This window comes from Indicator indicator, chromosome 32 (genome assembly GCF_027791375.1).
Source record: "Indicator indicator isolate 239-I01 chromosome 32, UM_Iind_1.1, whole genome shotgun sequence".
Classification (NCBI taxonomy): Eukaryota; Metazoa; Chordata; class Aves; order Piciformes; family Indicatoridae; genus Indicator; species Indicator indicator.
In genome coordinates this window covers 7496024-7512997 of record NC_072041.1, presented here as the reverse complement: position 1 = coordinate 7512997, position 16974 = coordinate 7496024, and the positions used below count along the sequence as shown (strand labels likewise).

Genomic DNA, 16974 nt, shown 5'->3' with positions numbered 1-16974 from the left:
CTGGCACAGCTTGAGGCTGTGTCCCCTCCTTCTGCTGCTGGGTGCCTGGGAGCAGAGCCCAACCCCCACCTGGCTACAACCTCCCCTCAGGGAGCTGTAGACAGCAATGAGGTCTCCCCTGAGCCATGTACTTCTCCTGTACTCAGCACTGGTCAGGCCAAACCTTGAGTGCTGTGTCCAGTTCTGGGCTCCTCAATTCAAGAGAGATGTTGAGGTGCTGGAAGGTGTCCAGAGAAGGGCAACAAGGCTGGGGAGGGGTCTGGAGCACAGCCCTGAGAGGAGAGGCTGAGGGAGCTGGGGGTGTACAGCCTGGAGAAGAGGAGGCTCAGGGGATGAAGTTCAGTAAGAGCAAGGGTAGGGTTTGAACCTGAGGAGGAACAATCTCCTGTGACAGGACAGGTGAGGGGGGACCTGCTGGGAAGCAGCTCCACAGATTGCAGAGCTGGGCAGAGGAACCTCAAGAAGGTCAATAAGAGCAAGGGTAGGGTTTTGCACCTGGGGAGGAACAACCTCCTGTGACAGGACAGGTGAGGGGGGACCTGCTGGGAAGCAGCTCCACAGAGAAGGACCTGGGAGTGCTGGGGCACAAGTTGCCCATGGGACAGCAACATGGCCAAGAAGAACAAAGGTCTCCTGGGCTGCATGAAGGAGAGTGTGGCCAGCAAGTCAAGGGAGGTTCTCCTCCCTTCCTACTCTGCCCTAGGGAGGCCACATTTGGAGGACTGAGTCCAGTTGTGGGCTCCCTAGATCGAGAGAGACAGGGAACTGTTGGAGGGAGTCCAGGGGAGGCTCCAAAGCTGCTGAGGGGCCTGGAGCAGCTCTGTGAGGAGCAAAGGCTGAGAGCCCTGGGGCTGAGAGCCTGCAGAAGAGCAGCCCCTGGAAACATAAAGTGGTAGTGTCCAGTGCTGGGCTCCCCAGTTCAGGAGAGACAGGAAATGACTGGAGAGAGTCCAAAGGAGATGCTGAGGAGCCTGGAGCAGCTCTGTGAGGAGCAAAGGCTGAGAGCCCTGGGGCTGAGAGCCTGCAGAAGAGCAGCCCCAGAGGGGAGCTGAGCAATGCTCAGCAAGAGATAAAGCAACTGCTCGATTTTTATTCTTCTTTTGTTGTTGTTGGCTCCAAACTCTCTCTCTTTTTTTTTTTTTTGTTTTTTTTTTTTTCTTCCCCTCTCCATTTTCACCACGGATTGTAGAACTAATGGAATTTGGGAGCAGAAAATTTCCCTGCCCTGGGAGAAAGCAACTTAAAAGGAGCTGGGGATCAGCGGCGCGGCGCCGGCAAATCCGGCATGGAGCCGGGGAGGATGGTGGTGGAAGTGTCCTCACACAGGCAGGCTGCTCCTCTCCTCAGGGAGAAGAGCAACTTTCCTGGGGAGAAGGGAGAGAGTTCTCAGAGGGCATGCAAAATGTCTCTTCACAGAATTGTTGTGCTTTGTGGGGGTGGGGAGCATCCTGCCTTGGTTTTGGCTGCTGGTGAGGAAAAGTTGAGAAGGATTTGGGGATGGTGTGGAAGTGAGAGGAGTGGGTGGCATCCCCTCAGGCTGTGCTGCCAGTCAGCCAGCCTGGAAAGTTGTTCAGAGGAGCCTCAGGAAGTTCAACCAGGGCAAGGTTGTGCAACTGGAAGAAGAACGACCTCCTGCAACAGGACAGGTGAGGGGGGACCTGCTGGGAAGCAGCTCCACAGGTTGCAGAGTTGGGCAGAGGAACCTCAAGAAGGTCAATAAGAGCAAGTGGAGGGTTTTGAAGCTGGGGAGGAACAACCTCCTGCAGCAGGACAGGGGAGGGGGGACCTGCTGGGAAGCAGCCCCCCAGAGAAGGACCTGAAGTGCGGGCAGACAATAAGTAAGTTATCCAGGAGGCCACAAGGGCACCTTGCTGAAGGTCACTGGTGTCCTGGGGTGCATGAAGAAGAGTGTGGGCAGCCAGAATGAGGAAGGTTATTCTCCCTCTCTACTCTGCCCTACTGAGGTCTCAGCTGGAATGTTGGGTTCAGTTCTGAACTTCCCAGTTCAAGAGAGACAGGGAACTACTGGAGAGAGTCCAGCAAGGGCTCCAAAGCTGCTGAGGAGCCTGAAGGATCTCTGTGAGGAGCAAAGGCTGAGACCATTGGGGCTGAGGATCAGTAAGAGCAAGGGTAGGGTTTTGAACCAGGAGGGGAACAACCTCCTGCAGCAGGACAGGTGAGGGGGGACCTGCTGGGAAGCAGCTCCACAGAGAAGGACCTGGGAGTGCTGGGGCACAAGTTGCCCATGGGACAGCAACATGGCCAAGAAGAACAAAGGTCTCCTGGGCTGCATGAAGGAGAGTGTGGCCAGCAAGTCAAGGGAGGTTCTCCTCCCTTCCTACTCTGCCCTAGGGAGGCCACATTTGGAGGACTGAGTCCAGTTCTGGGCTCCCTAGATCGAGAGATCCAAAGCTGCTGAGGGGCCTGGAGCAGCTCTGTGAGGAGCAAAGGCTGAGAGCCCTGGGGCTGAGAGCCTGGAGAAGAGCAGCCCCAGAGGGGAGCTGAGCAATGCTCAGCAAGAGCTAAAGGAGCTGTGGGGGACAAGAGGCTGGGGCCAGACTCTGCTCAGTGGTGCCCAGGGACAGGCCAAGGGGCAGAGGGCACAAAGTGGAACCCAGGAGGTTCCACCTGAGCAGGAGGAGAAAGTTGTTTGGTGTGAGGGTGCTGAGCCCTGGAGCAGGCTGCCCAGAGAGGTTGTGGAGTGTCCTTGTGTGGAGAGCTTCCAACCCCCCCTGGGCATTGTGCTCCTGGGCAAGCTGCTGTGGGTGCCCTGTTTGAGCAGGGGTTGGACTGGCTGAGCTCCAGAGGTCCCTTCCCACCACCACCATGCTGGGATTCTGTGAAGCCCCAGGCAGAACACCACCACAGGCTCCATCCTTGCTCTTGCTCAGACACCTCAAAAATCCAATCTGTTTGGATTCCTTCTCTGGAGAGCTTCCAACCCTCCCTGGGCATTGTGCTCCTGGGCAAGCTGCTGTGGGTGCCCTACTTTAGCAGGGAGGGGTTGGACTGGCTGCTCCCTAGAGATCCCTTCCAACCCTCACCACCACGCTGGGGTTCTTCGCTTAGGTCCTTCACTTCCTGGCTATATCCAACTGAATTTTTTTGTTCTCCTTTTCGTTTCACCCTTCTGTATTTCCATCATTTTCAACATATATAATTTTTTTTTCCTTTTTTTGGGGGAAGGATGGAGGGAGGCAGGGAGGGAGGGAGGGAGGGAGGGAGGGAAGCTTTGTGCTGGCACAGTCACGTTGGTGCCATCCCACTGAGCATTATCCTGGGCGGCGCAGCTCTTATCTGCACGGCGCAGAGGGCTTGCTGGGGCTGCCTCTTTTCAGTGCAGCTTTGAACGCTGCCTGCTCTGATGTGAAGAGCAAAGGCAGGAGATAGCCAACCCTACATGTGTTTTTTAGGGGTTTGGGGGTTTTTTTTCATCCTCTCCCCTCCTCTAATTAAAACCCCACCCTCCTTGAGCTGCTCCCGTGATGGACGCAGCTTAGAGGACGCAGAGGACACCACGAGCAGCAGTTTTGGCTTTGCAGGGCTGTGGAGGTTCCCTCTCTCTGCTGCTTAGGGAGCATTGAAACACCAAACTGACCCAGTTTGGATCGTTTTATACCCAAATCTGGGCAAATCTCTTCGTGGTGAAGGGATGGAGAGGGTCCTCAGTTTGACAGGGATGGGATTGTCCCCTTGGAGTCAGCAGCAGGGAGGCCACACCTTCAATATTGGGTTCAGTTTTGGGCCTCTCACTCCAAGAAGGACATTGAGGTGTTGGAGGAGGTCCAGAGATGGGCAAGGAAGCTGGGGAAGGGTCTGGAGAACAGGGCTGAAGAGGAGCAGCTTCACTGGGGCTGTTCAGCCTGGAGAAATGGAGGCTGAGGAGAGACCTTCTGGCTCTCTATAACTCCATGAAAGAAGATTAGAGCCAGGTGGGGCTTGGTCTTTTCTCCCAAGGAATAATTGATAGGACAAGAGGAAATGGCTTCAAGTTGCCCCAGGGGAGGTTTGGGTTTGGTACTAGAAGAAACTTCTTCCCTGTGGTGAGACACTGGAACAGGTTGCCCAGGGAGGTGGTGGAAGCCTCATCCCTTTTCACCTCAACACAAGGGGGAAGTTCTTTACTGTAAGGGTCACAGAGCACTGGAACAGGCTCCTCAGAGAGGTTGTGGAATCTTCTTCTCTGGAGACTTTCAAGGCCCATCTGGATGTGTTCCTCTGTGACCTGACCTAGATTCTATGGTCCTGCTCTGGGAGGGGGGTTGGACTCAATGATCTCCTTGGGTCCCTTCCAACCCCTAACATCCTCTGATCCTGTGATCCTGTGGTCCCTGGAGGTTTTTCAGGCCAGGCTAGATGTGGCTGTGAGCAACCTGCTCTAGTGTGAGGAGTCCCTGCCCATGGCAAGGGGGTTGGCACTGGCTGATCCTTGCGGTCCCTCCCAACCCTAACAACTCTATGAGTCCACAACTGGCTGCCTGTGGAGGTTGTTGAATCCCCATCCCTGGAGGTGTTTCAGAGCTGCAGAGCTGCAGTGCTGAGGGCCACAGTTTAGCACCAGCCACGTGAGAGTTAGACTGGATGGTCTTAAAGGTCTTTCCCAACCCAACCCCAAGTCTGTGATTCCATGGCCAAACCCTCTCCTGCGTGCTGCTGCTGAAGGAGGATCCTGCGGCGCGCGTGGGCAGCCGGCGGCTGGAGCAGATGGCAGACGCTCAGCTGAGAGCTCTGTGGCCATTAGAAGGAGCTGCCAAGAGACTGTTGGCTTCCATGGGGCTTGTTTGTGCTGGCAGGGTCTGGTGTGGGGAGGAGGAGGAGGAGGAGGAGGAGTGGGAAGGCAGCCAGAAAGGATCCGGAAAACCGGCGACAGATTTCCTCCCTGGCTAGGGAAGCCCCGCCTACCAAAAAAAAAAAAAAAAAAAAAAAAATTAGGGGGTGGTGGTGTCTTGCTGGGTGATCCATGTGGGAATTGCCTCCCCCAGCCTGATGGGGTGAGGATGATGGTGAGGTGGGATGGTGCCATACAGTGAGGTGGGGTCGTGCTGGTGGATGGCAAAGTGGGGTGATGCCAACAGGGGAGTGGGATGAAGCAAGACAGGAGGATGCTGGGCAGTGAGGAGGGGTGGTGCTGGACAGTGAGGAGGGATGGTGCTGGATAGTGAAGTGGGAAGGTGCTGGACAGTGAGGTGGGATGGTGCTGGATAATGAAGTGGGAAGGTGCTGGATAATGAAGTGGGAAGGTGCTGGACAATGAGGTGGGATGGTGCTGGATAATGAAGTGGGATGGTGCTGGACAGAGAGGAGGGATGGTGCTGGATAGTGAAGAGGGATGGTGCTGGACAGTGAGGAGGGATAGTGCTGGATAATGAAGTGGGAAGGTGCTGGACAGTGAGGTGGGATGGTGCTGGATAGTGAAGAGGGATGGTGGTGGATAGTGAGGAGGGATGGTGCTGGATAGTGAGGAGGGATGGTGCTGGACAGTGAGGAGGGATGGTGCTGGATAGTGAAGAGGGATGGTGCTGGACAGTGAGGAGGGATAGTGCTGGATAATGAAGTGGGAAGGTGCTGGACAGTGAGGTGGGATGGTGCTGGATAAGTGAAGTGGGAATGGTGGTGGATAGTGAGGTGGGATGGTGCTGGATAGTGAGGAGGGATGGTGCTGGACAGTGAGGATGGTTGGTGGTGGATAGTGAGGAGGGATGGTGGTGGATAGTGAGGAGGGATGGTGCTGGATAGTGAGGAGGGATGGTGCTGGATAGTGAGGAGGGATGGTGCTGGACAGTGAGGAGGGATGGTGCTGGATAGTGAGGAGGGATGGTGGTGGACAGTGAGGAGGGATGGTGCTGGATAGTGAGGAGGGATGGTGCTGGATAGTGAGGGAGGTGGATGAGAGGATGGTGCTGGATAGTGAGGAGGGATGGTGCTGGACAGTGAGGAGGGATGGTGCTGGATAGTGAGGAGGGATGGTGCTGGATAGTGAAGAGGGATGATGCTGGACAGTGAGGAGGGATGGTGCTGGATAGTGAAGTGGGAAGGTGCTGGACAGTGAGGTGGGATGGTGCTGGATAATGAAGTGGGAAGGTGCTGGATAATGAAGTGGGAAGGTGCTGGACAATGAGGTGGGATGGTGCTGGATAATGAAGTGGGATGGTGCTGGACAGAGAGGAGGGATGGTGCTGGATAGTGAGGAGGGATGGTGGTGGATAGTGAGGAGGGATGGTGCTGGATAGTGAGGAGGGATGGTGCTGGATAGTGAGGAGGGATGGTGCTGGACAGTGAGGAGGGATGGTGCTGGATAGTGAAGAGGGATGGTGCTGGATAATGAAGTGGGAAGGTGCTGGATAATGAAGTGGGAAGGTGCTGGACAATGAGGTGGGATGGTGCTGGATAATGAAGTGGGATGGTGCTGGACAGAGAGGAGGGATGGTGCTGGACAGAGAGGAGGGATGGTGCTGGACAGTGAGGAGGGAAGGTGCTGGACAGTGAGGTGGGATGGTGCTGGATAGTGAGGAGGGATGGTGCTGGATAACGAAGTGGGAAGGTGCTGGACAGTGAGGTGGGATGGTGCTGGATAATGAAGTAGGAAGGTGCTGGACACTGAGGTGGGATGGTGCTGGATAATGAAGTGGGAGGTGCTGGACAGTGAGGAGGGATGGTGCTGGACACTGAAGTGGAGGATGGTGCTGGACTGAGGAGGGAGGGATGGTGCTGGATCAGAGAGGAGGGATGGTGCTGGACAGTGAGGAGGGATGGTGCTGGATAGTGAAGGAGGGATGGTGCTGGATAGTGAAGGAGGGATGGTGCTGGATAGTGAGGAGGGATGGTGCTGGACAGTGAGGAGGGATGGTGCTGGATAGTGAAGGAGGGATGGTGCTGGATAGTGAGGTGGGATGTGCTGGACAGAGAGGTGGGATGGTGCTGATGGAAGGAGGGATGGTGCTGGATGTGAGGTGGGATGGAGCAGGCAGAAGGTGGGATGGTGCTGGACAGGAGGAGGGATGGTGCTGGACAGTGAGGTGGGATGGTGCTGGACAGTGAGGTGGGATGGTGCTGGATGGGAGGAGGGTGCTGGATAGAGTGGGAAGGTGCTGGACAGTGAGGTGGGATGGTGCCGGATAATGAAGTAGGAAGGTGCTGGACACTGAGGTGGGATGGTCCTGGATAATGAAGTGGGAAGGTGCTGGACAGTGAGGAGGGATGGTCCTGGCCAGCAGGATGGGATGGACATGGCTAGTGAGGCAGGTTGCTCTGGGCACCCTGATCTAGTGGAGGATGTCCCTGCTGACTGCAGGGAGGGTTGGGTTGGATGACCTTTGGAGGTCCCTTCCAACCCAGACCGTTCTGTGATTCTATGATACTGGACAGTGAGGTGGGATGCAGCCAGGAAGAAAGGTGGAATGGTGCTGATGGGAAGGCAGGGTGCTGCTGGATGGTGAGGTGGGATGCAGCCAGGCAGCAGGGTGGGATGGTGCTGATGGGAAGGCAGGGTGCTGCTGGATGGTGAGGTGGGATGCAGCCAGGCAGCAGGGTGGGATGGTGCTGATGGGAAGGCAGGGTGCTGCTGGATGGTGAGGTGGGATGCAGCCAGGCAGCAGGGTGGGATGGTGCTGATGGGAAGGCAGGGTGCTGCTGGATGGTGAGGTGGGATGCTGATGGACAATGAGGCAGGATGCAAAGTGGGCTGGCAAGGCAAGATCCCACTGGCCAGTGAAGTGGGGTGCTGCTGGCCAGCACAGTGACGTGCTGCTAGCTGCTGAGGTGGGATGTGGGATACTGCTGCTGGATGGTGAAGCAGGAAGCTGCTGGTCAGTACAGTGGCTCCTTTCCAGCTGGCACAAGCATTCCCATCTCCAGCAGCACAAGAGGGAATGGCCTCAAGCTACAACTGGGTAGGTTTAGACTGGACAGTAGGAAAAGTGTGGTCAGGCTTTGGAATGTGCTGCCCAGGGAGGTGGTGGAGTCCCCAAGCCTGGCTGTGTTTAAAGGTGGCTTGGATGTGGTGCTTGGGGCTATGGTTTAGGGGTGACCCTTGCAGAGTAGGGTTTTGGGTTGGACTTGGTGATCCTGAGGGTCTTCCCAACCTGAATGTTTCTGTGATTCTGTGATTCCTTTCCTCTCCTGCAAAGAACAGGGATAAAGGATGGATTGTTGAGCTCCAGCTTTACTCAGGGGTTAGGTTTTTGATGCTTTTTTATCCCCCACACTTCACCACAGCCATTCCAAGTGCTCCATAACCTCCAGCGCTGAGCCCCTATCGTCAGTCTTCCCTGGGTGTTTCACACTTGGTGGGATTTTGCTCCTGGTGGAGCCTTTCCCTCCTGCAGGCTGGAATTACTCCCCCTCCCCAGGAGCTGCCAGCACCGCTGAGCTCCAGCTGCTAACGCTCCCAGCTCCTCCCACAGCCTTCGCAGCTACTAATAGCTTATTGATCCCTGTCGCCGGCGATAAGCAGCCCCATCCGATGCTTTGAGAGCCGGCTGCTGACCGCCGCATCCCGTGGGAAAAGGGGGTTGGGATGGAGCCGAGTCCTGTGTCTCCTCCCCAGCCTGCCCGAGGTCCGGATTTCGGACAACGGCCCCTACGAGTGCCACGTGGGGATTTACGACCGAGCCACCAGGGAGAAAGTGGTGCTGGCCTCGGGGAATGTTTTCCTCAACGTGATGGGTGAGCACACCCCTGCCTGGGGGGGATCCGAGGGGACAACGCTGGAAGGGGGGAGGGCTCAGGGTGGGGAGGCAGCAGGGATTTGGGTTGTTTCCCGTCCTCAGGGATGGGGATGGAGGTGGGAAAGGGGATGGGGATGAGGGCAGGGATGGGGACAACAGTGGGGATGAGGGTGGGCACGGGGGTGGGGATGGGGATGGGGGTGGGAAAGGGGATGGGGATGAGGACAGGGATAGGGACAACAATGGGGATGAGGGTGGGCACGCGGGTGGGGATGGGGATGGGGGTGGAGAGGTGAGTGGAAATGGGGACAGGAATGAGGATGGGGACAGGAAGGGAGATGGAAATGAGGATGGAGATGGAGATGAAGAGAGAGGCAGAGAAGGGGGTGGAAATGGAGATGAAGATGGGGAATGGGGATGTAGATAAGGACAGGGATAGGGATGAGGAAGGGAATGGGCATGAGGATGACATGGGGATGGGGATGTGGACAGGGATGGGGATGGGAATGTGGACGGGGATGGGGATAGGGATGGGGATGGGGAGGGGGATGAGGATGGGGATGGGAATGTGGACGGGGATGGGGATAGGGATGGGGATAGGGATGGGAATGGGGAGAGGGATGGGAATGGGGAGAGGGATGGGGATGGAGTTGAAGTTGAGGATGGGGTTGGTGATGGGGATGAGGATGTGGATGAGAATGGGAAGAGAAGGCAGATGAGTGACACAAGGAAGAGGATGGATGGATGGATGGATGGATGGATGGATGGATGGATGGGTGGATGGATGGGTGGATGGATGGATGGATGGATGGATGGAGGGAGGGAGGGAGGGAAGGATGGGTGGGTGGATGGGTGGATGGATGGATAGGTGGGTGGGTGGATGGATGGATGGGTGGGTGGGTGGATGGATGGATGGGTGGGTGGATGGATGGATGGATGGATGGATGGACGGACGGACGGACGGATGGATGGATGGATGGGTGGGTGGGTGGGTGGTCATCAAGGCCACCATGCTAACACCCCACCTCTGCTCCCTGGCAGCTCCTCCAACATCCATCTCAGTGCTTGCTGCTGACACCCCAGCACCCTTCAGCCGCTACCAGGCACAGAACTTCACCCTGGTGTGTGTGGTCTCTGGTGGCAAGCCTGCCCCACTGGTGAGCCCCCCGGGTGACCTCTCAGATCTAGGTTAGAAGCAAGATATGGATAGATAAAATAGGTAACAGAGATCTGCTGCTCCTGCAGGCAAAAGAAGGAAAGCAGGAGCCTGCTCCCCACATCTTGCCCTGCACTGTCTTTCCATGGGGACCTTGGGAAAGAGGGGACTTTGGGAAGGAGGGGACCTTGGAAGGAGGAGACGTGGGAAGGAGGGGACCTTGGGAAAGAGGAAGCCTTGGGAAGGAGGGGACCTTGGAAGGAAGGGACCTTGGGAAGGAGGAGACCTTGGGAAAGAAGAGACATTGGGAAGGAGGAGACCTTGGAAGGAGGGGACTGTGGGAAGGAGGGGACCTTGGGAAATAGGAAGCCTTGGGAAGGAGGGGACCTTGGGAAAGGAGACCTTGGGAAGGAGGGGACCTTGGGAAGGAGGAGACCTTGGGAAGGAGGGGACCTTGGGAAGGAGGAGACCTTAGGAAAGAGAAGACATTGGGAAGGAGGAGTCCTTGGACAGAGGGGACCTCAGGAAGGAGGGGACCTTGGGAAAGAGGAAGCCTTGGGAAGGAGAGGACTTTGGGAAAGGGGACCTTGGGAAGGAGGGGACCTTGGGAAGGAGGGGACCTTTGGAAGGTGGAGACCTTGGGAAGAAGCTCCTGCTGCCCAAGAGGCAGGCTGCTGGGGATGTCCAGGGTGGTGGGGACAGCCTTTAGTGGGACAGCCACCAGCCTGGCCACCACCCTCCCCGTTGCCCCCCACCCAGGTGTACTTCAAGCGGGACGGGGAACCCATCGAGGCCACCCCGCTGCCGGAGCCGCCGGCCGGCGCCGGGAGCTGGGAACCTCGCAACCTCCTTCACCGCGACCTGGACGACACCAAGGTGCCAAAATCCTTGGCGGCCGAAGGGGAGGCCGGCGGCTGGCACCCCTCCGCCACCATGGAGCCTCCCCGGGGGCTGGCGGCCGAGAGAGGGCCGGTGACGGAAATCATCCCCGAGACGGTGGTGAGCCGCGAGTTCCCGCGCTGGGTGCACGTGGCGGAGCCCATCTACTACTTCCGGCACACGCAGGCGCCGGTGAGCGACGGCACGGTGGAGGCTCGAGCCACCCTCACCTGGACCCTCAACCCCCAGATCGACAACGAGGCCCTCTTCAGCTGCGAGGTCAAGCACCCTGCACTCTCCATGCCCATGCAGGCTGAGGTGACGCTCGGTAAGCGCCCGCTGGGACAGGGATGGGGGACACGGGTTGGGGTTGGGGATGGGGTTGGGGTTGGGATTTGGAATAGAATTGGAATAGAACTGGAATTGGATTTGGATTTGGATTTGGATTTGGATTTGGAATTGGATTTGGATTTGGATTTGGATTTGGGTTTGGAATTGGAATAGAACTGGAATTGGATTTGGATTTGGATTTAGATTTGGATTTGGATTTGGATTTGGAATTGGATTTGGATTTGGATTTGGGTTTGGAATTGGAATAGAACTGGAATTGGATTTGGATTTGGATTTAGATTTGGATTTGGATTTGGATTTGGAATTGGATTTGGATTTGGATTTGGGTTTGGAATTGGAATAGAACTGGAATTGGATTTGGATTTGGATTTGGATTTGGATATGGATTTGGAATTGGATTTGGATTTGGATTTGGATTTGGGTTTGGATTTGGAATTGGAATAGAACTGGAATTGGATTTAGATTTGGATTGGGATTGGGATTTGGAATAGAATTGGAATTGGATTTGGATTTAGATTTGGGGTTGGTCTTGGAATTGGAATAGAGCTGGAATTGGATTTAGGTTGGGATTGGGACCTGGATTTGGATTTGGATTTGGAATAGAATTGGAATTGGATTTGGATTTAGATTTGGGGTTGGTCTTGGAATTGGAATAGAACTGGAATTGGATTTAGGTTGGGATTGGGACCTGGATTTGGATTTGGATTTGGAATAGAATTGGAATTGGATTTGGATTTAGATTTGGGGTTGGGTTTGGAATTGGAATAGAACTGGAATTGGATTTAGATTGGGATTGGGATTTGGAATAGAATTGGAATTGGATTTGGATTTAGATTTGGGGTTGGTCTTGGAATTGGAATAGAGCTGGAATTGGATTTAGGTTGGGATTGGGACCTGGATTTGGATTTGGATTTGGAATAGAATTGGAATTGGATTTGGATTTAGATTTGGGGTTGGTCTTGGAATTGGAATAGAACTGGAATTGGATTTAGGTTGGGATTGGGACCCGGATTTGGATTTGGATTTGGAATAGAATTGGAATTGGATTTGGATTTAGATTTGGGGTTGGGTTTGGAATTGGAATAGAACTGGAATTGGATTTAGACTGGGATTGGGATTGGGACTGGGATTTGGATTTGGATTTGGAATAGAATTGGAATTGGATTTGGATTTAGATTTGGGGTTGGTCTTGGAATCGGAATAGAACTGGAATTGGACTTAGATTTGGATTGGGATTGGGATTTGGATTTGGATTTGGAATAGAATTGGAATTGGATTTGGATTTAGATTTGGATTTGGGTTTGGAATTGGAGTAGAACTGGAATTGGATTTAGATTTGGATTGGAATTGGGATTTGGATTTGGAATAGAATTGGAATTGGATTTGGGTTTAGATTTAGATTTAGATTTAGATTTAGATTTAGATTTAGATTTAGATTGGGATTGGGATTTGGAATGGAATTGAAATTGGATTTGGATTTGGAATGGAATTGGAATTGGATTTGCATTGGGACTGGGATTGGGATTTGCATTTGCATTGGGATTGGGATTTGGATTTGGAATGGAATTGGAACTGGATTTGATTTAGATTTGGATTGGATTTGGATTGAGATTGGGATTGGGATTTGCATTTGTATTGGGATTTGGATTTGGGTTTTCATTTGCATTGGGATTGGGATTTGGATTTGGGTTTTCATTTGCATTGGGACTGGGATTTGGATTTGTACTTGCATTTGCTTTGGGATTGGGATTTGCATTTCCATTTGCATCGGGATTGGGATTGGGATTGGGGTTTGGACTTGGATTTGCTTTGGGATTGGGATTTAGATTTGGATTTGTGCCATGTAGAGTTGCAACGGGTTGAAAATTTCCTCCCAGCCAACACAAAACTGCCAGCCCAGCTCAGTGGAAGCGAATGAAGCTCTATTTACAAGCAAACCTACAACCTGGAAAGGAAATGGGATGAATATGTACAAAATCTCCAACATTTCCATCTATTTGCAATTTATAAACAACACAAGAACCCCCCCTGGACAAACCAGGGGGTGACCAACAGCTTTCCCCTTCCCTGCTCCCTTTCCCCCTGCCCTGTACCCCCAGGACAAGAGAAAGAGCAGAGAATTGTTTGTTAATACTCAGCCACAACAAAGCAACGCAGCCAAGGTCAGCAAAACCAGCAGAAGCCAGAGCTGGTATCTGCTAGAGCAAAGGAAGCAAAAAGAGAGAAAGTTAGGCCAGACCTAACTTTTCTGTTTGTTGTCTGCCCAAGGGGATTGCCTAGAACTTATCCTTATTTTCCTCTTCACACCCAACAGCAATTTATTTGCATTCTATCCGTTTCTCTTCAAGACCTGTGGAAGTCTTTTTTTTTTTCCAAGGCACAGCCTAAAACTACCCCAAGAGTAGGGCTGGGCTTTGCTTCTTGGCCAAGTAGGACACTTGGCTCACTGGATGGACCATGATGCCCCATGTCCTGGAGAGCTTCTCCTCGTTGGCTTTCCACCTGTCTTTGGCACAGGCTTCAGCGTGCACAAGGCTCTCCGTGCTGGTGCTCCTCCTCTCCAGCTCATCAGCCACCTCAATGAGTGGGAGGTTGGCAGTGATGAGGAGGTCAACAGGAGGCTGGCAGTCAACAAGGAAGGCAGCAGCTCTCTTGTTAATAGATGGCTCTCCATTAGCTGGCCCTCCCCACCAAGCATTAAAGCTCTCTCCCAGAATACAACCAGCAAAAAAAAAACCCCAAACCCATAAACCCAAGTCCTGTGTTTTCACATCTTCTGCAGCTTAGCTGTCCAACCTCTGGGGCTCCCCAGGAGGTCAAGACCTTGATGGCTTCCTACTTCTCCCCAGTAGCTCCAGTACCTGTAATAACAAAGCTCACCCCAACACTGCCCCTCCAAATCCACAGCCTTCCTTGAAGCTATGTTGATGTCCTGATGGCTCATCAGGAGAGCTGCAGAGGGACTTTTCACAAAGGCATGGAGTAATAGGTTGAGGGGCAATGCTTTTCTGAGGTGCCCATCTCCAGAGCTTCAAACCAATCTGCCTCCTCTTCACCCCTCTTTCTGAGCAGGGAAGACTTCAATTCAGAAGCCTTTCCTTCACCACCATCTATCCCATCAGTACCAGCTGTCATTCTCACAGCCATTCATCCACCTGCAGGGTCCTTGCCTACCTGTCCATCAGTCACTTGGATGTCTGCTGACCTCTCCATCCATCACCCAGCCATCAGCCCCACCCCAAGCTGGCACACTCTGGCACACCCCTTCACCACCACCATTCATCAAACCATCACTAACCCCAGCCAAGGGCACCCAGGGGCCCCAGGAACCCCTTGCTCAGCCTTTCTCCTCCTCTTCCCTTGCAGTTGCTCCCAAGGGCCCGAAGATCACAATGACCCCGACAAGAGCCCGCGTGGGAGACACCGTGAGGATCTTGGTGCAGGGCTTCCAGGTCAGCATCCCCCATCCCTCCCCATCCCCCTGGGTCCATGCAGGGCCAACAGACAGCCCTGCACTTCGTGGGCTTGGCTTGGTGACCTTGGGTTGCATCACTGGGGCCAGGCTCTGCTGGGCGATGCCCAATGCCAGCACAAGGGGCAGTGGTAGAAGTTGGGGCATAGGAAGTTCCATGGAAACAGGAGGAAGAAGTATTTCACTGTGAGGGTGACAGAACACTGGAACAGGCTGCCAGTGGAGTCTCCCTCTCTGGAGATGTTCAAGGCCCACCTGGATGAGTTCATGCTCTGGGTGATCCTGAGACATTGGCACAGGTGGTGGAAGCCTCATCCCTGGAGGTTTTTGCAGCCAGGCTGGATGTGGCTGTGAGCAACCTGCTGTGGTGTGAGGTGTCCCTGCCCATGGCAGGGGGGTTGGAACTGGCTGAGCCTTGAGCTCCCTTCCAACCCTGACAATTCTATGATTCTATGATCCTGCTCTGGCAGGGGGGCTGGACTGGACGATCTCTTGAGATCCCTTCCAGTCCCCAACATTCTGTGATTCTGTGATCATGGTCCCCCAAGCTGCACCAGGGGAAGTTTAGGCTCAAGGTGAGGAGAAAGTTCTTCCCAGAAAGCGTAATTGGTCATGGAATGTGCTGCCCAGTGAGGTAGTGGAGTCACTGTCCCTGAAGGTGTTCAAAAAAAGCTTAGATGTGGCACTTGGAACCATGGTTCAGTTGTCAGGAGGTGTTAGGAATTAGGTGATAGGTTGGACTTGATGAGCTCTGAGGTCTTTTCCAAGCTGGCTGATTCTATGGCATATTGGTGCCCCTTGGATATTTCAGCTGGACCCAGTCACAGTGTCTCACGGTCTCACAGTATAGCAGAGGTTGGAAGTGACCTCAAGAGATCATCAGGTCCAACCCCCCTGCCAGAGCAGGATCACTGAGGGTAGTCTGCACAGGAATGCATCCAGGTGGGGTTGGAAAGGCTCCAGAGAAGGAGACTCCACAACCACCCTGGCCAGCCTGCTCCAGGGCTCTGTCACCCTCACTGTCAAGAAGTTTCTCCTCATGTGGAGCTGAAATCTTCTCTGGTCAAGTTTGAACCAATTGTTCCTTGGCTTATCTCTGTGAACCACCCAAAAGAGCCTGGCCCCCTCCCCTTGCCCCCCACCCCTCAGCTATTGATAGACATTGATCAGATCCCTCTCAGCCTTCTCTTCTCCAGACTAAACAGCCCCAGGGCTCTCAGTCTCTCTTCACAGGGGAGATGCTCAAGTCCCCAAATCATCCTTGTGGATGATTAGGGCTGCAGGCACAAGACAGGGTTTGCTCTCCCCTTTCTTCTCTCCTCTCACGCTGTAACAGTGTGAGAGCTGAAATCCCCCTCCCACACTGACTACAACCAGGCTAGCTCAGTCTGGAAGCAAATGCAAGCTGTGTTTACAGGCAAAACTACAACCTCTGATGGAATGCAATGAATCTGTACAAACAGACACTGTTCACAACATTTACAGATATGTACAATCAACAGAAAAGCACAACCCAGCCCCCTTTGGGCCCCTCCAGAAGAGAGGGGGCCGTGCTTCCCTTTCCCCCCCTCCCCCAAAGCAGGGAAAAAGGGAAGAAAGCCAAGAAGCAGAGAGAGGTTCGTTAGACTTAGCTTATCAAGGTCAGTGTGTGTGTTATCTTCAGCCAGAAAAGAAGGAGCAGGCAGCCAGAAGCTGAGCAAACTGAGGCTGAGACACTTTGTTTGGAGTAGTGATTCTTAAACGTTTCTCTCTCTCCAATGGAAGTGTGTAGAATAATCATTCTTCTGCTTTTCTTACACCCAAGAGTGATTTTACATCCTTTCACTTTCTCTGCTCGAACTCTGTGAAGCAAAATTAAAAAGCCAGTTGTGATGGGTTTAAGGCTGTCTTTTTAATTTTTCTTCACAAAGTTTGAGCAGAGAAAGTGAAAGGACGTAAATAAGTCACTCTAGGGTGTAAGAAAAGCAAAATAATGATGATTCTAAACACTTTCATTGGAGAGAAATATTTAAGAATCTCTACTCAAAACAAGGTTGGGGAGTTTGGGCAGCCTGGTTCTCAGCTTGCTTGCTGGGCTTCTGTCTGTCTGCTGCTGCTTTTCTGGCTGAAGATAACACACTGACCTTGACAAGCTAAGCCTAACAGCCTCTCTGCTTCTTGACTCTCTGCCTTCTGCCAGGGGGGTCTGGGGGGATGCCTTCTGGCTGAGGGGAAGGCCCCTTGGGGGAAGCCAAGGGGGCTTGGTTGTGCTTTTCTGTTGCCTGTACATATCTGTGAATGTTGTGAATCGTGTCTGTTTGTACAGATTCATTGCATTCCATCATGGATTGGAGATTTGCTTGTAAACACAGCTTGCATTTGCTTCCAGACTGAGCTAGCCTGGTTGTAGTCAGTGTGGGAGAGGGATTTCAGCTCTCACACTGTTACAACAGTCTTAAAGCCATCACACA

At 53.5% G+C, this 16974-nt stretch overlaps 1 protein-coding gene across 1 annotated transcript in view; it reads left to right on the top strand.

Moving 5' to 3' along the window:
* Positions 1-16974, top strand: part of IGSF21 (immunoglobin superfamily member 21) — a 43607-nt gene that overhangs the window by 22829 nt on the left and 3804 nt on the right. The window contains exons 4-7 of the mRNA XM_054394863.1: positions 8546-8664; positions 9708-9823; positions 10582-11029; positions 14419-14504. Coding sequence (XP_054250838.1) covers positions 8546-8664; positions 9708-9823; positions 10582-11029; positions 14419-14504 — 769 coding nt within the window. The remainder of the gene's footprint in view (positions 1-8545; positions 8665-9707; positions 9824-10581; positions 11030-14418; positions 14505-16974) is intronic.